The sequence below is a fragment of the Capra hircus genome, chromosome 4, assembly GCF_001704415.2.
Source record: "Capra hircus breed San Clemente chromosome 4, ASM170441v1, whole genome shotgun sequence".
In the NCBI taxonomy this organism is placed as follows: domain Eukaryota; kingdom Metazoa; phylum Chordata; class Mammalia; order Artiodactyla; family Bovidae; genus Capra; species Capra hircus.
The window spans coordinates 68439652-68462240 of NC_030811.1; the positions used below are offsets into that span (position 1 = coordinate 68439652).

General features: G+C 38.4%; 1 protein-coding gene across 3 annotated transcripts in view; it reads left to right on the forward strand.

The window, feature by feature from the left end:
• CAV1 (caveolin 1) overlaps positions 1-9121 on the forward strand; it is a 37035-nt gene extending 27914 nt beyond the window's left edge. For all 3 annotated transcript variants that reach the window (XM_005679159.2, XM_005679161.2, XM_005679160.3), the window contains exon 3: positions 6928-9121. In XM_005679159.2, coding sequence (XP_005679216.1) covers positions 6928-7269 — 342 coding nt within the window. In that variant the 3' untranslated portion in view covers positions 7270-9121. The remainder of the gene's footprint in view (positions 1-6927) is intronic.

A 22589-nucleotide genomic window follows, 5' to 3' on the forward strand; every position in this document is an offset into this window, starting at 1 on the left:
TGGCAAGTCTAAACCATCTATAACTTATCTCTAAGATAAAAGAATTATTTCCATGACCTGAAAATGAAGGTTCACTGGCAGAAAAGTGGGACTGTGGGTGTCAGGCAGACAATACACATCTTCTATAAACATCTTGTTTGTTATTATTTATGTGTTCCATATATCCAGTATAATCACAGTTTCATAATTTTATCACAATTTTCACAAAAATCTAAAATGATATTTTCTCATGGAAACAGAATAGACAAGCATCTTTGCTTATTAAATCCCAAATGTACTTAAAGTTTCCTTCTTGGAAATTCTTTATCCAGAAATAAAATGTCCAAATTTTGAGACAAAAAATATGAGCCCATGTTTTTTAATCCTGTGTACATGGAAAACTCTTTTTTTAATATTTCCATCACATACACTTAACAAAATGACTTACTGCACTAGCCAACAACTATTATTAAAACACAATGAGAGATTGCTTTTCTTGACGTCTGCTGCTAGATTTTTGCTAACTTATGTTTCAAAAATTATAGCATCATAAGTCAATGTTGTACAAAAGTATTTAATGTCATTTATAAAAATCTAATAACATAAACTCTTGACTCCTTATAAAGCATCTATTAAGACATACAAATACTGAAGTTTATTTATGCCTTTGATTTTGAAGTCTGATTCTTGCCAGAAGGGCAACTTGTTCCATAGTTTACAGAACAGAAAATCAGCTCATGGAGGAGCAGCTCAACCTCATCTGAAGTATCCCCATTCTAAGAAACTAAATGGCACCTGCATGTCTTGGTTTTTGTGTTTGTCCAAAAGGAAACCTCTAATTCTTACTCTGCTCCAAATTTATGTGAGCAAATACAGTTCTCTCTGAGTAACACCTGCTCTGAGACTTCCTCTAGAGGGGTAAGAAGGTCATGTCCCTGAGGAATGGGACTCCAGAGTGACAGCTTTGATGAGGGATAAATCAAACCAATGATGCATATGAACAATGAGCACACTAGAGATAATCAGAAAAAGGCACCACTTTTCATTCAATGATGTTCAAATTCACATTCAAGCCTAGTTGCCTTTTTCATTGGCTATGGAATGTAGCATCCAGATGATGGAGGGTGTGTGGTGATAGCAGACAGTATTGGAAAAGCCCAGGAAAGTTTCTAAGCCTGAATTCCAAGCCTGTGCCTGCCATTAAGTGGAAAAGTATTCTTGATTTGGTCATCTGACAGCTTTGTCCATCAATTTCTCCCTCTCAAATGGATCTCTTTTTCTTTAAGAATCCCTTCAGATTTAAGATTTATGAATTTGAATTTAAATTTAAAGATTTATGAATTTAAGAATCTATGAATCTGCTAACGCAACTATGCTTGGATGGAATAGTGAACTGCCTTTAAATGGAATACTAACAGAATTTTGTTGGGTTCAATCGATTATGAATGTTTCAAAATGTATAATGAAGCTTTTTTCAAAATATTCCCTCTGGTTTTCACCTATTCACTCTAAATAGGTATACAGAAATGTCTATATTCGTGCTGAGAAAAGGACATTTCTCCTAACCTCACACAGTGATATATTTCAAGTCTATGTCTTAGAAGACAATGAGAGACTTATAGGAGACCTAGAGATAGGAATGGGGTAGGCAGAGAAGGGACATAAGGAGAAAGATGTGCATTCATAGGGAAATAGTGTGGAGGGCAGGGGTGAATCTAGGCCTGGGAATCAGGAAATTAGAGTTCTAATTTCAGCTTTTCCACTGATTTATTTGGGACCTTGAGAAATCTGGTCCATTTAAATTGTGCCTCAGTTTCCTTATCTACCAATTAGAGAGAGAGTTCTTGGCTAGGTGCCCAGGATTGTGAGAACATGATGTGCAGGGCCATGGAAATTCAGTCAGTACCAAAAAGGCAAAACATCCTAGTTACTAGATGTCCTAACTTAAAATAGAAACATTAACAAGAGTAATTTCTTTAATAATCAAAATGTGAATGTTTTAGGAAGCATATCATTCTGGGTGAAAATTAAGCAAACAGGTCTAATTAGAAGAGCTTACAGTCCCAGGGATACGAAAGCAAAAGGAAGTTAGACTTGAAGAAGGACAAGTTCCAGTTTTGCCCCTTATCATCCATGTGACCTTGGGTAATTTCTTAACCTCCAACAGTAGCCTCATTATGTAAAATGAGAATAATGGCACGTACCTCAGAGGTTGTGGTAAAGATGATTACAGATGGAAGTTAGTTCTTTTGAAGCGCTGATGAGGTTTGAATTTACATCCACCATGTACTTTGCAACTGACAGTTTCTCTTATTTCCATTGCCTATTTAAAAATGTAGTCACCCAGAACAAGTAATTTTTAATGATGTTTATTGAGTATTTACTATATTGCAATGCTCTGTCCCCATGCCAAGCACTTTGCATAAATTTTCTCATGTCCTCCTCACAAATGCCTATCAATAATACTATTACTGTTGCAGAAATGGAAGTAGAGAGAAACTAAAGATTATTTCTGGCTTCACTGTGTTTCTTTAACCTGCCTTTTCTCTTTTCAACTGCCTTTTCTCTCTTCAACTGACTTTACTTTTATTTTAAGCCACGTTACATTCTTAAGACTAAAGCAGCAACTAACTAAGGAATATATTTATATAACATGTTATTTTTGTCATGTTGCTTTCCACCCCTGGAGACTTGCTCTAAATTCACTTGGATATTTGAAGATAAATCATACTCACTGCAGTTTTGGAAAGCATTAAAAAAGTAGCCACTCAAATTTTCTAAGCAACTTAAAACTTAAGAATTTCCAAAATGTTCACTGAAAAAAGCATTTATATATATGTTTAGAAAAATTAAATTATCAGTAAGAAATCTTACATATATGGCACATGTTTATAGATCTTCACTAAGGACCAATTGTGTATATATGTGTATGACCTCATTCTAACACTGTTCTCAGACACTAGGCTGTGGGAATTCTTACAGTTACCAGAGGGTTAAACTCAATAGTCTCTCGCTCTCTCTCTCTTTTCTTTTTTTTTTTTTTTTCCTTTTGGTCAATGTGCCTTTTAATTATGAAATACTAATTGTCTTAGAGAAAATTTGAAAAATATTTTTTAAGCAATGTGGTATTAAAGAATCAATATCTTTCCAATCAGATTGGAAATTCAAATCTAACTCTTCTTATTTACCTGGACAATTTATTAAACTTCACATTTTTCTATTAAATGGCAATAATAAATTACAGAGTTGCTGTGAGTTAAATGAGAACAGCATTTGATCATGATAGCCAGTCAACAAATGTTAGTAACTATCCATTCCCTTGGAAAAGAATCTGTAGGCAAACATGCTTAAATTCTGTTCTGTAAAGAGACAGGAATCCTTGGTTCCTGTAAAGTCCTTACCAGCCTCCTTTGGCAATAGACTATTTTCTATAAAAGTGATGGCCCTCTTCTATTAAGTGCCCCCTTCAGGGCATTCATGGACCACCATTGCCCAACCTTTGATTCAGATTAAGAATACCTTGCTCTAGTGCATTCATTTTGACTTCACCAAACCCTCTTACAAAATAGGGTCATCTTTAAAAATAAAATTCTTTGGGGACCTTTCAAAGGAAAGGCACAGACCTTTATTTTTAACAGCTTTGGGAAAATCCAGTACCAGAGCAAAACCCTATAGTAAACAAGTATCTGCACAGAAACTTCATTGAAAGATTGATCTGACTTGCCACACATTTAGAACAATCTTTTAAAACACATAAATGTTTATTTCTGAGTCTAGATCTAAACAGGGAAAGAAAACATTAGAACAACAATAAATTTATTTAACTTCCTTTAGATAACTATGGACATAGCTTTTTTTAAGTATTACAGATTCTTAGGACATTGGACAACAGATCAAGAAACAGAATGTTTTAGAAAATAAATATTAACTATTGGTAAGAATCATGTATTTTTTCCAAAAGAAGTTTATTGTGTTTAACCAAAAGTGGCTCCTTGGCACTGAGAGGCTCCATGGAGTCACATAAGTCCTCATTCCTTAATCCTGAGTTTGCCTGGATTGCTGCTGCTGCTGCTGCTAAGTCATGTCAGTCGTGTCCAACTTTGTGCGACCCCATAGACGGCAGCCCACCAGGCTTCCCCATCCCTGGGATTCTCCAGGCAAGAACACTAGAGTGGGTTGCCATTTCCTTCTCCAGTGCATGAAAGTGAAAAGTGAAAGTGAAGTCGCTCAGTCATGTCCAACTCTTCGCGACCCCATGGACTGCAGCCCACCAGGCTCCTCCATCCATGGGATTTTCCAGGCAAGAGTACTGGAGTGGGGTGCCATTGGATTGCTGCTGGCAGTCATCAATGTGTTTATATTTCAAATGACATAAGAGTCCTTCATATAGCTGCCACCACTCTGCAGTTAAACTGGCTCTGTCCTATACTTCTGGTGGTAATTTTTTTACCCCATGCTTTAGTCTATATAATTCTTCCAGATGGATAAAAGCTCCTGAAAATTAATTCTGTGGGAAAGAATGCTATTGGGAAAGTGGCCAGGCTTGCATCCTGTCTCCACCTCTGCTGTGCTTGACTTTAGCAAGCCACCATTATGACTCCGAATCTATGTATCTTCTTTGGTAAAATGACAACCTACCTTCCCAGATGGTTTGAAACCCTACATCACATGGAGACAATACATGTAGAAGCACTTAATAACAGTTAACTGCTACATGACTACAAACTAATTTGATTATTTTCTGCTGCTGCTGCTGCTAAGTTGCTTCAGTCGTGTCCGACTGTGTGTGACCCCATAGACAGCAGCCCACCAGGCTCCGCTGTCCTTGGGATTCTCCAGGCAAGAACACTGAAGTGGGTTGCCATTTCCTTCTCCAATGCATGAAAGTGAAAAATGAAAGTGAAGTCACTGAGTCGTGTCCAACTCTCAGCGACTCCATAGACTGCAGCACACCAGGCTCCTCCGTCCATGGGATTTTCCAGGCAAGAGTACTAGAGTGGGGTGCCATTGCCTTCTCCTGATTATTTTCTAGTGGCTACCAAAAGGGACTAGTACAGGTGTTGCGTCTACTGCTAAGTTGCCCAAGTGGTGTCTGACTCCTTGCAACGCTATGGACCATTGCCTGCCAGGCTCTTCTGTCTATGAGATTCTCCAGGCAAGAATATTGAAGTGGGTTGCCATGATTTCCTTCAGTGGATCTTCCTGACCCAGGGATTGAACCCACATCTCTTTATGTCTTCTACACTGGCAAATGGTTCTTTACCATTAGCACCACCTGGGAAGCCCCTAGAGAGAGCAGAGGTGACATTAACAGCAAGAAGAAAATTAGGAAGGCAGTTAAGCAAATGTTAAGATAGAACTGTTTTTGAGTTGAAGAAACAGTAAAGTTCTGAACAAAGACAAATTCAACCTGTACTGGGCCACACACGTGGTGCTAGTGGTAAAGAATCTGCTTACCAATGCAGGAGATATAAGAGACGCAGATTCGATCTCTGGGTCAGGAAGATCCCCTGGAAGAGGGCATGGCTTTCATCCTTAAAGCTCAAGATTAAGCAGCAATGCAGACAAGCTCCAGTATTCTTGCCTGGAGAATCCCATGGACAGAAGAGCCTGGTGGGCTATGATCCATAGGGCTGCCAAGAGTCGGACTCAACTGAAGCAACTTGGCATGCATGCACAACTCTCTCTAGCAGGCAAACCTGAAGCTCAAAGTTCATCTTAGGCTTTTCTCTCTCCTTATCCTTGAAGTAACCAAGTCCTGGGGACTCTTCCTTTAACATCCCTGAAATTCATTCTTTTCTTTTTTCATGGTCACTATTACAGTTTTGGCCCTGCCATCTCTAACTTGGGATACTGCAAGAATCTTTCTGCCTTGAGTCTCTTTTCCTTTTCCCCCACCCTAGACACTGCTATCAAATTCATGTTGGTAAATGACTGAATTGGATTGTGCCTGCATTCCTCTGCTCCAACATCTTCAACAGACACCGCCCCCCCACCCCTCACCACCTCCATCACCACTGTATATAAAGTAAAACTGAGTCTGGCCTCAACCTTTCTTTTCAGCCATGGCCACACAGGTCTATCTGCCTGTGACACTCCCTGCATCATCCTTCCTTGTCCTGGGGCCTTGATCACAGCGTTTTCCAGATCCCTTCTTCCTTCCTTTCCAAGTCATACCCCATTTTCCAATCCCTGCTCAAATCCCACCACACAATGAAGATTTCTTGAATCCTCAGAGCCCACAATGATCTAATTTCCTGAAGATATTCTACCAGCTGAGTGTTGGAGAGTTGATAATCAGTCATGAACTGCTTCCCAGGTGGGACTAGTGGTAAAGACCCCACCATCAATGCAGAAGATGTGAAATGTAGGTTCGATCCCTGGGTCAGGAAGATCCCCTGGAGGAGGTCATGGCAACCCACTCATTTTCTTGCCTGGAGAAACCCATGGACAGAGGAGCCTGGTGGGCTACAGCCCATAGGGTCGAAAGAGTCGGATACAACTGAAGTGATTTAGCACATATGAACTAACTACCTCTTAACATTGTTTGTGTAGTTGTCTTGGAATACAGTTAACTTAGGTCATGTTATTTACATTTTACTGAATGCCTAGTATACTTATCCATATTACTGGGCTTTACTTGAAGGCAAGAATTTTATCATATACCTTTAGTTTTTTCTAGAGCAGCAGTTCTCAACCTTTCACATAGCAAAGAAACACCCAGAGAACATGTTAGAAATCCACCTTGACACTACCCCTAGAGGTTTGGGTGGAGCCCAAATCTGCATTTCCCAAAAATTCCGAGTGAGGCTGATGCCGCTGGGTGCCTTTAAGCATTTTACACAGAACCTGTACAGAAAAGCTAATATATATTTATGCATACTCAGAAATGGGTTTTTTCTTTTTTCTTCTATTTCCAGCTCATGTTCTGTCACTTCTTCTTTTCAGATTGATTTTGAAGATGTGATTGCAGAACCAGAAGGAACACACAGTTTCGACGGCATCTGGAAGGCCAGCTTCACCACCTTCACTGTGACAAAGTACTGGTTTTACCGTTTGCTGTCTGCCCTCTTTGGCATCCCAATGGCACTCATCTGGGGCATTTACTTTGCCATTCTCTCTTTCCTGCACATCTGGGCAGTTGTACCATGCATTAAGAGTTTCCTGATTGAGATTCAGTGCATCAGCCGTGTCTATTCCATCTACGTCCACACCTTCTGTGACCCACTGTTTGAGGCTATTGGCAAAATATTCAGCAATATCCGCATCAACATGCAGAAAGAAATATAAATGACATTTCAAGGATAGAAGTATATATGATTCCTTTTCCCTTTCAATTTTCTCAGTGCCAATTTCAAGTTGCTAGTACAGCAACAACATATGAATGAATTTCCTGGTTCAGAACAAAGATATCAGTCTCTCAGTCTTCATAACTATTATTTTTCTCCTCTGAGCTATTGGGTTGTCTGTGTTGGGGGTTGTCTGAACTTTTAAAATCCATTTAAAATATTTTTCTTCCATTTGGATCATTGTTCTATTGGCTGGGATATGAACCTATTGTTAAAAGATAACTTCAGAGAAATACAAAGAACTGAGGAGGAAAAAAAGAACTAACAACCTCAACTGCCTGTTCTAAAATGTTGATCATTTTATGGTAAGGGAAGTATTCAAGTATTCCAGGCTATTGTCACTGAGTGTACAGATATGTGGGCAGTTTTAAGCAAACTCTTCCCTCTGAAGTGTTTAGTGAATTGCTGCCATTCACTGTAATGTTTCAATGGGATCTAGTGATCTTCATCAAGTTAGAAAACATAATCTGCACATGATCTATTGCCTTACTTTCTTGAAATTTTAACCTGTGATAGATACTTCTATGCCTGGATATCTGTTACATACATGATGACACCTAAGTGCCTTCCTGTTCCCCAGGTTTTCCTTTTAAAATAGGGTCCACCTCATCAACTTTCATTAGGTCAGCAGCCTTCCTGAAGACCAAAATTAGAAAATTCCATTACCTAATTCTTCACACTTATTTTTGACTCCAAGATATGGGATCAGATGAAGTTCATGTCTGTACTTGATCACACAACATCTTTATCCGTATTGAGTATGGTCCACATCAGCCCCATTAAATGAATTAAGGTGAACAAATGGGGCCAAGCCCTCTGGGCTGGCAGAAGTGGAAGCCAACTTTCCCTGCCTCTCACTAGCTGAATGAGGTCAGCATGTCTATTCAGCTTCGTTTATTTTCAAGAATAATCACGCTTTCCTGACTCCAAACTAATCCATCACCGGGGTGGTTTAGTGGCTGAACATTGTGTTCCCTTTTCAGCTGATCAGTGGGCCTCCGGGGAAGGGCTCATAAAATGGAGGCCATTGTGTGAGACTGTCAGAGTTGTTGCAAATGTGACCCCTTCAAATTAAAGCACTTGCAACTGTCTGTTATGCTGTGACACATGGCCCCTCCCCCTGCCACGAGCTTTGGACTTAAGCCAAGCATCACTTTGCTCAGAGAGAAGATGGGGGAGGAGGCAGTAATAAAATATGGAGGTAATTTTGCTGGAATAAATTCAAATTCTTCTGAATTCAAACTGAGGAATTTTACCTGTAAACCTGAGTCATACAGAAAGCTGCCTGGTACATCCAAAAGCTTTTTATTCCTCCTGCTCATAGTAAGATTCTTCCCTGGGGGACTTTAACCTTCAGTTATGCTTTTATTTCCATACACCTGTTGGAATTCTGCTTGGTTTCTTTTTTTGCCTCTTCCAGTTTTCCTGGCACTTTAATCGCCAACCTGTTACCGATTTAGGTTTTTTGCATTAAAACAGACACTGGCATGGACATAGTTTTACTTTTAAACTGTGTACATAACTGAAAATGTACTATACTGAATAATTTTTAAGTGCAAAGATTTTTTTATCTTTATATGAGGAAAATCACTTGGGAAACTGTTTTGTGATTCAATCTGTAAACTGTGTATCCCAAGACATGTCTGTTCTATATAGATGCTTAGTCCCTTGTGCAAGTCAAGTGCTGGTCCAAAAGACTGCTGAAATTTTTATATGCTTACTGATATTTTACACTTTTTTTATCTTGCATGTCCTGTAATAAGTCTACACAATAAAAATGTTTAACAATTAAATAGTCAGATTTATTATTTTTCCCCAAAACAGGCCTGCATGTGTTGATTTCTGTAGTGTGGTGTGTGTGTGTGTAAGTGCATGTACGTAGAGTCTGTACATATTTGTAGTATGTTTTGAGGGGTGGTGGTCTTCCACTTTTCAACTATTAAAAAGTCACTTAGTTGGGATCTTTCTTCTAAGGTCATCACCATTCATGAGTTACTTCAGATAAAAGTTATAATTAATAAATATTTGTTTAGCAGTTTAATCAATATTTTGTTACTTGTCACCTAATTTGAGCCAGTAACAACTTTATGTGATTGGTAACTTTCTCCATTGGTATTTGACACCTTCAGGGAGGCAGTTATGCTCTGACTCTCTGCCATTTCTTAACTGGAATTTTTTAAGATGTGCATTTCAGAAGTAATTTATTTTGGCCTTGGTTAAGTTTACATTAAGATATTCTGTATTAGTCAGGGTTCTCCAGAGAAGCCAATAGGAGATATATATATATATACACATACATATATATATATATATACACACATACATATATATATATGAAATATACCCATGTGAATATATAAGGAAAGTACAGAGAAAGAGAGGAGTAAGAAAGTGGTCCACACCAAGTTAAGGAGGCTAAAAAGTCTCAAGGTCTGTAGGTGAGTCAACAAGCTACAGGAAAACTGATGGGATAGTTCCAGTCCAAAAGCTGGCAGGTTGAAACCCACGAAAAGCCTATGTTCCAGTTTGAGTTCAACAGCAGGACAAATCCAGTGTTCCAGTTCAAAGGAAGTCAGGCAGGAGCAATTCTGTCCTACTCAGAAAAAGATCAGCTTTTTGGTTCTGTTTGGTCCTTCAACTGATTGGCTGAGGCCCACCCATGTTAGAGAGGGCAATCTGCTTTACTCAGTCTACCAGTTTAAATGTTAATCCCATCCAAGAATTATCCTCATGAAAACACCAAGAATAAAGTTTGACCAAATATCTGGACACTCCAGTCAATTTGACACATAAAATTAACCATTACAACTTGCAAATAAAATTTTGCAAAGGAATCTTCTAACTTCTTTGCCCTGAAGCTCCTTTCATGTGGTTTACAGAGTCCCTCTTGCTTGGTTCTCAAGCATGCACTGAAGCTCATTATTTAGTAATGCAGCCTGGTATTCGTGTTTATCCAGCAAATCCATTTCTAGCATGCAGTGTGAAGACCTGCTTTTGACCATTGCAAGATGTCATGTCTTGGCCAAAGTTATTCCACCAGTTCAAGCAAAATCAATGAAGTGACTTTAAAGAAAAGCTTTTGCACAACAAAGGAACCATCGACAAAATAAAAAGACAGCCAACTGAAGGGAAGAAAATATTTGTAAATGATATGACTGATAAAAAGTTAATATTCAAAATATATGACTGAACATCAAAAAATAACTCAATTGAAAAATACATAGAAGATTTGAATAAATATTTTTCTGAAGAGGAAATGCAGATGGCCAACAGACATATAAAGATGCTCGACATTACTAATCATTAGGGAAATGGAAATCAAAACCATAATGAGATATCACCTCCTAGCTGTCAGAATGGCTATTATCAAAATGTACACAAATAACAAATGTTGGAGAAGATATGGAGAAAAGGGAACCCGCCTTTACTGTTGGTGAGAAATTGGTACAACCACTGTGGAAAATAGTATGGAGGTTTCACAAAAAATTAAAAAGAGAACTACCATATGATCCAGCAATTCCACTATTGGGTAAACATCCAAGAAAAACAAAAACACTAACTTGGAAAGATACACACATCCCAATGTTCATAGCAACATTATTTACAATTGCCGAGATGTGAAAGCTACCTAAATGTCCATCAACAGAAAAAAATGGATAAAGGAAAAAAGAAGACATATACATACACACAGTGAAAGCCATACTGATCTATACACCTTGTTATATTTAAAACAGATAGCCAACAATTCCCTGTATATCACAGGGAATTATGCTCAATATTCTTTAAAAATCTAAATGGGAAAAAGATTTGAAAAAGAACAGATACGGGTATATGTATAACTGTGCTTCCCTGGTGGCTCAGACAGTAAAGAATCTGCCTGGCATGCAAAAGACCCAAGTTTGACCCCTGGATTGGGAAGATCCCCTGGAGAAGGGAATGGTTACCCACTCCATTATTCATGCCTAGAGATTTCTACAGACTGGAGAACCTGGCTGGCTACAGTCCATGGGGTCGCCAAGAGTTGTACATGACTGAGTGACTAACACACACACACATGTGTATAACTGAATCACTTTGCTGTACACTTGAAACTAACAAAACATTGTTAATCAACTATACTCCCATATAAAATACAATTTCTTTAAACAAATTAATTTACTGCTGTGTCTGAAAAAAAAAGAGAGAATGAAATAATCCCATTTGCAGAAACATGGGTGGACCTAGAGAATATCATACTAAGTGAGCTAAGTCAGACAGAGAAAGACAAATATCATATGATATCACTTAAATATCATGGGCAATTTTTTCTTTAGGATGGTTTCCCTTTTATCATTAATTCATTGGATTCTGTCAGTTCCATCTTCACTATTATCTTGCTTTTGAACCCTTGCTTCGTTTTCACTGTCACTACCTCAGTGTAAGCAACCATTATTTAAATCCTGAACTATCCTAGCTAGTTTTTCTGTTTTTACTCTTGCCCCCTAATCTAACTCATTTGGTCATTTTATGATACAGAAATACAACTGTCATACACACACACACATACATACACACAGCTTAAAAACCTCCAGTAGCTTACTGTATTCAGTATAAAGTCTAAGACCCACAAAGTCTTACATGACCTAGACCCTAATTATATCTTCTATCTTAGCTCATACCACCACCTCCTCTTACTATCTGTGCTCTAGATACACTGATCTTCCATTCCCAAGGGCTAGGGAAGTCCTATCTGGTCACAGGACTTTGCACAGATATTCACTCTGACTGGAATGCTCTTACACCTTCCTCTCTACTTTGCTACCAGCTCATCCTTTAAGTCTCAGCCTCAATATTACTGCTCAGAGTGGTCTTCCATATCTGAAGCAAGTCCTCCTGTCTTAGTCACTGTCTTAGCCTCTTGCCTATTTTCTTCACTGCATGTGGCATATTAAGAAATTATTTTGTCTGTTTACAATATTTTGTCTTTATCTTCCTTAGGATATAAACTCCATGAAGCAGAGATTTTATCATAATAGACATTCAATTAGTATTTGTTAAATGAATGGATTGATGGATGGATGGGTAGAAAGGGTGGTCTATAGAAAGGGAGACTATGAAGGCATGAAGTGCCATGTTTCTGCTTTACCATTAATAGTGTCTTAAAGATGGTCTTCTAATCCATTCTGAAGTAAAGTACAGCATTATCAAAACATACTTGCCATTTGTTTTTATTCACCAACTTCATTTTTTTTCTCCATGATTTTCTTCCATTGAAACTTTCTCTGTTGTACCATTTGAACACTTTGATATGTCAAAACATGTTTCCCAAATGAAAATTCTAATGAGGACTACCATGGATATTTGATATACATTTTTTTCTTACTTGAATAATGGAAAACACATGTTGATACAGTTATTAAGAAAAAAGATGATTTGCCAGCAGCTGTTGACTTCGTCAATTCCACTATGTGATGAGTCACTCAAACTTCCATAGAGCTAGAAAGTTACATGCAAGAAAGAGGATTTCTTATTGTGATCAGAGAGGAGTGGGAAGAGTTAGACATGGGGAAAGTAAACAAAATCAACAAAAATGAAGGATTTGATGCTATAAAAAACTAAGTAATTAGGGGACATATGTATACCTATGACTGAGTGATATTTGGCAGAAAACAGAAAAATTCTGTAAAGCTATTATCCTTCAATTAAAACATAAATTTTAAAAGAAAATTAAGTAATTTTTTTAATTTTTATTTTTACTTTACTTTACTTTACAATACTGTATTGGTTTTGCCATACATTGACATGAATCCACCACGGGTGTACATGCGTTCCCAAACATGAACCCCCCTCCCACCTCCCTCCTCATTACATCTCTCTGGGTGAAAATTAAGTAATTTATATGTCAAAAGGAAAAAACCATAATCTACCCAGTACTTTAACAGAACAACTGAAAACATGTAGAAACTAGCATAAAAGGTAGGGAGAGTACCTTCAGCAGGAAGAAGGTAGCCATTTAAAAGGCACCTGCTGCCAGTCTGAGCCACTCTATGAATGGGCAGCAAAGAAGTCTACTCCTCTACTTCATTTGTATTATTATCATGCCAAATATTAACAAAAATAATAACTGTCCCAGGTATCAGTCAAAGTCCTTCTTGAGAGGACATTTCTTAAACTCTTTATCATATTACACAACCTCTTGGAAAAGGAAAGATTTAATTACCTGTCTAACTCTAAAATAAATTTCTATCAACTGCATAACACAAGTCAGCACTCTGTGAAATGCACAACACAATATTCACACTGATGGATATAATTTGGCTTGAGACTGACTTTGCATTTTCACTGTGATTTTGTCCTTTTGCTCGTTGCCTTTCCTTTATTAAGCATATACCACACATGATGGAGAAAGAAATGGCAACCCACTCCAGTATTTAGTCTGGAGAACTCGATGGACAGAGGAGCCTGGTGGGCTGCAGTTCATGGGGTCACAAAGAGTCAGACATCACTGAGTGATTAAACCATTACCACACACAAAGCAGTATGCTAAGCATTTTATAAATATTCCTAACAACATCCCTATGGCTTATGTGACCTTCTTTAGGTCAAGTGGTTGCCACTGCTGTTTTTGAAATCAGAAAACAGAAGCTCAGATGGATTAAATAGTTAAATGCTCAAGGTTACACAAACACTTTAACACCCATAACTATTAGTCCCAAAGCTTTTCTTTATAGAGAAACTCACTATGATCTTGGGAGAAAATGCTAAAGTGGAGCACCATTTGGCAGTATTAAAATAGCATTTTGTGTCCTCAAAGGTGAAAAAAAGACAGTAAATGGTTAAAAGTCATGCAGATAATATACTCTGTAATCCAAGTATCTGTTCACATAGTTATTTTATTCCTTCAGCAGGAAGCAACTCTTTGGTGTAATAGGGAATAGAAAAATAAGTAAGACAAAGATGGGTAGGACAAAGGCCTTTGTCTTCAAGGAAGCTCAGTGAAGCACCAAATGAAGTCATCTCTAAGATACAACAGAATTGATATTTTGCTATTTTTTTCCAAGAAAATAAGCTTTTTGTAAAATAAAAGTTACTGACAATAAATTTTATGGTTCAATACAATGGCCTTAAAACTATAGAACACAGAACTATAGAATCCAGACGTACTGATAGCTTTCCTAAGAGAACAAGGTTGGGTTAGAAGCAGAGACAAGAGGAACAGTATCAAATACTTTCTCTCAAACAAACAAGTTCCATTTTAATTTTTTTCTCATTAATTTTCAGCATAATATTTTGCTTGATTAAACAGTCCCATCACTGAGAAAATTTGAAAACCTCTGCCTTGGTGAAATAAATACATCTTTTATACCAACTTAGATCTTATGAAAGACTGGTGCTTGCTTTTGTGATTTATTACTCAAATATGTCCTAATAATATTCTTTGAAAATCCAGGCTCAACTGAAAAGACAAACCTCAGACAAGGGTGCAGCTTGCTTGGGGCTGGTGCATGGGGATGACCCAGAGAGATGTTGTGGGGAGGGAGGTGGGAGGGGGGTTCATGTTTGGGAACGCATGTAAGAATTAAAGATTTTAAAATTAAAAAAAAATAAAAAATTAAAAAAAATAAATAAATAAAAATAAAAAAAACCATGAATAAATATATAATAGCCTTGTAAAATCTCATACTCCAGATCTAACAGAAATGAATAATAATTTGAGAATTTGAGTGGGATGAGTAGGAAAAAACTGGGAGTGTCATTTATATTCCTGAGGAGGAAACACATTTAATAGTGAGGTTATTAGGATAAATATCTGAGATGATGTCAAATATTGCTCAAGCAACTTATTAAAAAAATCAGCCTTCAATATCTACACTGAGTTAGAACAACTTCTTTAGTCCTTGCTTTTTTACCGTCAACCTTAAATAATAATGAATGTGAATAATAAGCCATACTGTAGCAGAAAAAACCTTGAACAGAAGTGGGGAACTGTAACCAAATCCACAACCAAACAGCTATGAGACCTTGGATAAGTCACATAACTACAGTCTCTTAAACCAGCAGTCATAATGTCTCCAATCTCATGAGATTGTGCTTCAAATAAAAATGTGAAAAATGACTAAAATAGAGCCAGGCCTCATGGGAAATAGGTGTCAAACAGTCTCTCAATCCACCACTCAATTTCATTCTTTCCAGTGCCTCTGGGTCACTTGATTTTTTTAACACATCCAAGCCATTCTCTTGCCTGTCTTCATGGACCATATTTCTTCTAGTACTTATCAAATGGACTGAGTCAAAATGCCCCAAATATACCTGACATTTTATTTCAAGAACCTATCATTGTCTGACTTCCATTTCTTGTCTCTATATTCATACATCTGATTGGCTCAGACCAGATCATAATACGCTTCTCCTACATTAATTGTCCACTCTGAACCTATCAGTGGTCTGTACAGCATCAGTGTCAGCTGGTTTGAAAAGTTATCCATTTAAGGTGTAATGGAAGGAAGGGGAAGCTAATTAGAAATAGGGATATGACCAGTAAACTAGCCAAATGCCTCATAACCTAAATATCTGTAAAATTATAATCTTCCAAACTCTTCCACATCTTTGTCCTCCATGTTCCCATGAGATAGGAAGGGAAGTAGCCTCATAGTCTCATTTTACATATGGGAAGAATAAAACACCAAGGACCAATGGCTTACCTAGGGTCACTTAATGAGTGACTGATGGAGCAGGAAATAAATCCAGATTTTCTGAGAGCTTAGGGAGCCTGGTCTCTTTTTAACAGTTAAGATTGCAAAGATTTCTAAATACAGCAAGGGCAACAAGTACAGTACCAATTGCATCAGTACCAATTGCACAGGCAGAAATACAGGCACAACTAGAAGGAACTAACCCAAGTCACTAAAGTAAGGGAAAAAATCACCTTGACATGGACTTGTGTCTCGACAGTGCTGTGCTTTTACTCCTGGGCAACTTCTTTCTGTAGAGGAATATCCATGCCAGTCAGAAAGAACCTAAGGGTTAAATCCTTGGCACTAACCCTAGAGGGCAATGGAGAACTTCCCCCATCCCATCCAATAATTCAGCCAGTGAATAGATGTCTCTTTCATAAATCTCAGAAAACACAGTTAATATTCAGCCACTACCCTCAAATTAAATGAGGATTTATCTTACTCTAAAAGACATAACAATTTCATTATTTGTGCAAATTTAAACAACACATGATAAAAGGAGAAGAGACACAAAATAGCAGCTCTCAGAAATTTCAATAAAAAATCACCGCTGGCCACTCTTAGAACACTGGGACCATATTAAACATAAATGCCTTCTGCACCTGACTCATAGTAGGAAGAGAAGATGGGAGGAAGGTTCTCTCAGCTTTAAACAGCACAGTACAAAGAGAAGCATCACTGGCATGAGATCTAATTGCCTGCCTTATGAATAATGTCGCCAGGCGAATTTGGGAGTTGTCACGGTTCCCACCCTATAGTCCAGGATTATTTGTAAAATAAAGCAAAGGGAGCCCAGTGCTTTGAGAATGCCAATGCAAAATTATAATAATTGCTTATTACATAATATAGTTATTAAAGTACTTTCTGTGTTGCTCAGAAAATGGGGCATGTACATGGATAGAGAAGCCGAAAGAAAATGGACATAATTGTTTTCCTCTTGTAACTTTCCCAGGCAGAGAAAGTTGCTCTGCCCTCAAGGCTTTGGGACATTTTATTCATATCTCCACTGAACTGTAAGCTACTATGGGGCAGAGACCAATGTTTAGCCATCAGTATGGCCATAGAGCTCAGCATAAGTACTGATAATAAATATCTGCTAAACTGACACTCTGTGATTGAACTTACCACAATGTACTCTGTTCAGCCATAGGCAAACAATAATAATACGTTTTTTAAATGGTAGGCCGCAGTCTGATCCCTTTACATCTCTGTCACTTTGGAGCAGTGCTATCCAATGAACTTTATTCGAGTAGAGAAATGCTTTATTTCCAGTATAAAAATGGAAAGCACTAAAAGGAACGTTTTTCCTCTAAAAAGCTTTATTTGCAGTGTCCAATAGTAACCACTAGCCACATGTGGCTCTTGAGCATTTGAAATGTGACTAGTGTGACTAGAAACTGAATTTTTTAATTATAACTAATTTAAATTGTAATTAATTAATTTTAATTTAAGTCGCCACTTGTGATTCACAGCTATTATGTTGGACACAGCAGCACTGGAGTCTAGTATGATGCATTGCACATAGTAGTTACTATTCAAATGTTCCTGAATGAATGAACGACATACCTGTCCTTCCTAAGACCACATCCCTCCACACAGCTGGCAGCTACAGAGTAGTGGAAGCATTCAAATACATAAACATTAGCCTGGCTCAGTTAGGATTTTTTTTTTCTTTTGAATTTATTTTTTTAATTAAAGGATAATTGCTTTATAGAATTTTGTTGTTTTCTGTCAAACCTCAACATGAATCAGCCATACGTATACATATATCCCCTCCCTTTTGAACCTCCCTCCCATCTGCCACCCCATCCCACCCCACTAGGTTGATACAGAGCCCCTGTTTGAGTTTCCTGAGCCATACAGCAAATTCCCATTGGCTACCTATTTTACATATGGTAATGTAAGTTTCTACGATACTCTTTCTATACAACTCACCCTCTCCTCCCCTCTCCCCAGGTCCATAAGTCTGTTCTCTATGTCTGTTTCTCCATTGCTGACCTGTAAATAGATTCTTCAGTACCATTTTTCTAGATTCCGTATATATACGTTATAATACAAAATTCATATTTCTTTTTCTGACTCCATTCACTCTATAATAGGTTCTAGGTTCACCCACCACATTAGAACTGACTCAAATGTGTTCCTTTTTATGGCTGAGTAATATGCCATTGTGTATATGTACCACAACTTCTTTATCCCTTCATCTGTCAATGGGCATCTAGGTTGCTTCCATGTTCTAGCTGTTGTAAATAGTGCTGCAATGAACAATGGGATACATGTGTCTTTTTCAATTTTGGTTTCCTCAGGGTATATACCTAGGAGTGGGATTTCTGGGTCATATGGTGGCTTTATTCCTAGTTTTTAAAGGAATCTCCATACCATCTTCCATAGTGGCTGTATCAGTTTACCTTTCCACCAACAGTGCAAAAGCATTCCTTTTTCTCCACACCCTCTCCAGCATTATTGATTGTAGACCTTTGATGATGGCCATTCTGACCAGTGTGAGGTGATATCTCAATGTAGTTTTGATTTGCATGTCTCTAATAATGAGTGATGTTGAGCATCTTTTCATGTGTTTGTTAGCCATCTGTATGTCTTCTTTGGAAAAATGTCTGTTTAGGTCTTTTTCCCACTTTTAATTGGGTTGTTTGCTTTTCTGGCATTGAGTTGTATGAGCTGCTTGTATATTTTGGAAATTAGTCCTTTGTCAGTTGTTTCATTTGCTATTATTTTCTCCCATTCAGAGTGTTGTCTTTTCACCTTGCTTATCATTTCCTTTGCTGTGCAAAAGCTTTTAAGCTTAATCAGGTCCCACTTACTTACTTTTGCTTTTATTTCCATTACTCTAGGAGGTGGATCATAGAGGATCTTGCTTTGATTTATGTGATCAAGTGTTCTGCCTGTTTTCCTCTAAGAGTTTTATAGTTTCTGGTCTTCCATTTAGGTCTTTAATGCATTTTGAGTTTATCTTTGTGTATGGTGTTAGGAATTGTTCTAATTTCATTCTTTTACATGTAGCTGTCCAGTTTTCCCAGTACCACTTATTGAAGAGGCTGTCTTTGCTCCATTGTATATTCTTGCCTCTTTTGTCAAAAATAAAGTACCCATAAGTGCATGGGTTTATTTCTGGGCTTTCTATCTTGTTCCATTGGTCTATATTTCTGTTTTTGTGCTAGTACCATACTGGCTTGATGACTGTAGCTTTGTAGTATAATCTGAAGTCAGAAAGGTTGATTTCTCCAGCTCCATTCTTCTTTCTCAAGACTTCTTTGGCTATTTGGGGTCTTTTGTGTTTCCATATGAATTGTGAAATTTTTTTGTTCTAGTTCTGTGAAAAATGCCAATGGTAATTTGATAGGGATTGCATTGACTCTGTAGATTGCATTTGGTAGTATTGTCATTTTCACAATATTGATTCTTCCTACCCAAGAACATGGAATATCTCTCCATCTGTTTATGTCATCTTTGATTTCTTTCATTTGTGTCTTGTAATTTTCTGTGTACAGTTCTCTTGTCTCAGTTGGGATTAAGTGTGTGATTTAAAGGAAGAGCAAATTTGATCATTCACTGGATATTGTGAGGAAAGTCTTTTATGGTTAATTTGAAAGACAGACTTAAAAGTAACTGATTTGTGTAAGAATAAGTTATTTACAAACCATATTTTCACTTCCAGTCTTATAGCTTTGTGCAGAGTGGTCAAGTGGAAAAACTATCTACTTGGGTTCTAATCCCACTAAACTGTCTACTGGCTGAAAGATTTTGGAGCTCAGTTACCCACTCCAGTACTCTTGCCTAGAAAATCCCATGGACGGAGGAGCCCGGCGCAGGCCACTCTCCATGAGGTCGCAAAGAGTCAGATACGACTGAGCGACTTCACTTCACGAACATAAAAAGCACTTTACATGTTTTTTTTACCTGCAAAATGAGGGAATTCTATCTGCCTTGCCTGCTTCCCAGGATGTGGTCAACAACAAATAAGATTACATGTGTGAAAATATATAATGCTAAGCAAAGGTAGATTCAGTTCAGTTCAGTCTCTCAGTCGTGTCCGACTCTTTGCAACCCCATGAACTGCAGCACGCCAGGCCTCCCTGTCCATCATCAACTCCCGAAGTTCACTCAGACTCACGTCCATCGAGTCTGTGATGCCACCTAGCGGTCTCATCCTCTGTCGTCCCCTTCTCCTCCTGCCCCCAATCCCTTCCAGCATCAGAGTCTTTTCCAATGAGTCAACTCTTCGTATGAGGTGGCCAAAGTATTGGAGTTTCAGCTTTAGCATCAGTCCTTCCAATGAACACCCAGGATTGGTCTCCTTTAGAATGGACTGGTTGGATCTTCTTGTAGTCCAAGGGACTCTCAAGAGTCTTCTCCAACACCACAGTTCAAAAGCATCAATTCTTTGGCGCTCAGCTTTCTTTTCTTTTCTTTTTTTAATTATAATTTTTTTATTTTATTTGTAGGCTAATTACTTTACAATATTATATTGGTTTTGCCATACATCAACATGGATCCACCACAGGTGTACACGTGTTCCCCATCCTGAACCCCCCTCCCACCTCCCTCCCCGTACCATCCCTCTGGATCATCCCAGTGCACCAGCCTCAAGCATCCTGTATCCTGCATCAAACCTGGACTGGCAATTCATTTCTTATATGATAATATACATGTTTCAGTGCCATTCTCCCAAATCATCCCACCATCTCCCTCTCCCATAGCGTCCAAAAGACTGTTCTATACATCTGTGTCAGCTTTCTTCACAGTCCAACTCTCACATCCATACATGACCACTGGAAAAACCATAGCCTTGACTAGATGGACCTTTGTTGGCAAAGTAACGCCTCTGGTTTTGAATAAGCTGTCTAGGTTGGTCATAACTTTCCCTCCAAGGAGTAAGTGTCTTTTAATTTCATGGTTGCAATCACCATCTGCAGTGATTTTTGGAGCCCAAAAAATAAAGTCTGACACTGTTTCCACTGTTTCCCCATCTATTTCCCGTGAAGTGATGGGACCAGATGCCATGATCTTCGTTTTCTGAATGTTGAGCTTTAAGCCAACTTTTTCATTCTCTTCTTTTACTTTCATCAAGAGGCTTTTTAGTTCCCCTTCACTTTCTGCCATAAGGGTGGTGTCATCTGCATATCTGTGGTTATTGATATTTTGTTAATGGAGGGCACATGTAGGTTTTTATCATTTGCTGGTAACACAAGATCATTACTATAAGCTATAGTTATAAGTTATACTATACTTATACTATAAGTTATAAGTTATAGTAATGATCTTGTGTTATTAGCAAACGATTATATATACTTTCTTACACAGGAAAAACCTACATGTGCCCTCCAAAAAAAGGTCAAATTACTTTCTTCCACTTTGATTTCCACTTTTTTATCTGCCACTTTCTATCTCATGAGGTCACATCCTGCTTGCTGGGTGACTTCAAGTGAAAATTCTGCAGCTATTCCTCTCACTCATCGCTCAGCATTGTTGGATGTGGCTGTTGCCACAATAGGGTTGCATTATAGGATCTGTGTTTGTAGGGGAAAAAAATTGTATTGGCATATCATTTTCCCAGCAACTCCCCTAAGGGAGCTTCCCCAATGGCTCAGTGGTAAAGAATCCATCTGCCAATGCAGGAGACCCAAGTTTGATCCCTGGGTTGGGAAGATCCCCTGGAGGAGGAAATGGCAACCAACTCCAGTATTCTTGCCTGGGAAATTCCATGGACAGAGGAGCCTGGCAGGCTACAGTCCGTGGAATTGCAAAGGAGCTGAACACTATTTAGTGACTAACACACACTAGCGACTAAGCAACAACTCCCTCAAGGAGGAAATTTCATATTGTGTTTTTGAAAGTGAAGTGAAAGTGAAAGTCGCTCAGTCATGTGCGACTCTTTGCGACCCCATGGACTATACAACCCATGGAATTCTCCAGGCCAGAATACTGGAGTCGGTAGCCTTTCCCTTCTCCAGGGGATCTTCCCAACCCAGGGATCGAAACCAGGTCTCCCACATTGCAAGTGGATTCTTTACCAGCTGAGGGACAAGGGAAGCCCAAGAATGCTGGAGTGGGTAGCCTATCTCTTCTCCAGGGGAACTTCCTGACCCAGGAATCAAACAGGGGTCTCCTGCATTGCAGGCAGGTTCTTTACCAACTGAGCTATCAGGGAAGTTTCTGAAGGCCCTCATGCAAAGTAATTATATGAACTTCTCTCAGAAATGAAAGAAATGGAGAAAGAAACACTGGAAGGCAATTTGGAGAGAATCCTTCAAGATTAGGGAGATAGCAGAGGTGTGTGGACTCCACAAGCACTGGGAGTTCCTCCTCTGAAGTCTTACAGTGCTTCAACATGTGGTAGGACCTCCTCAGAATGGATCAACCACCTATAGATTCTAAGGAAGCAGGACACTGAGCACTTGGCTCCTGGCCTTGGCTAATTATCCTAGTTTCCCAGAAGAATCCCCAACATTGAGGAACGGTACATATTTGAACATTGACTATTGCCATCAGCTCTAATCTTTAGAGAGCAAATACAAGAGACCCGTGGGGT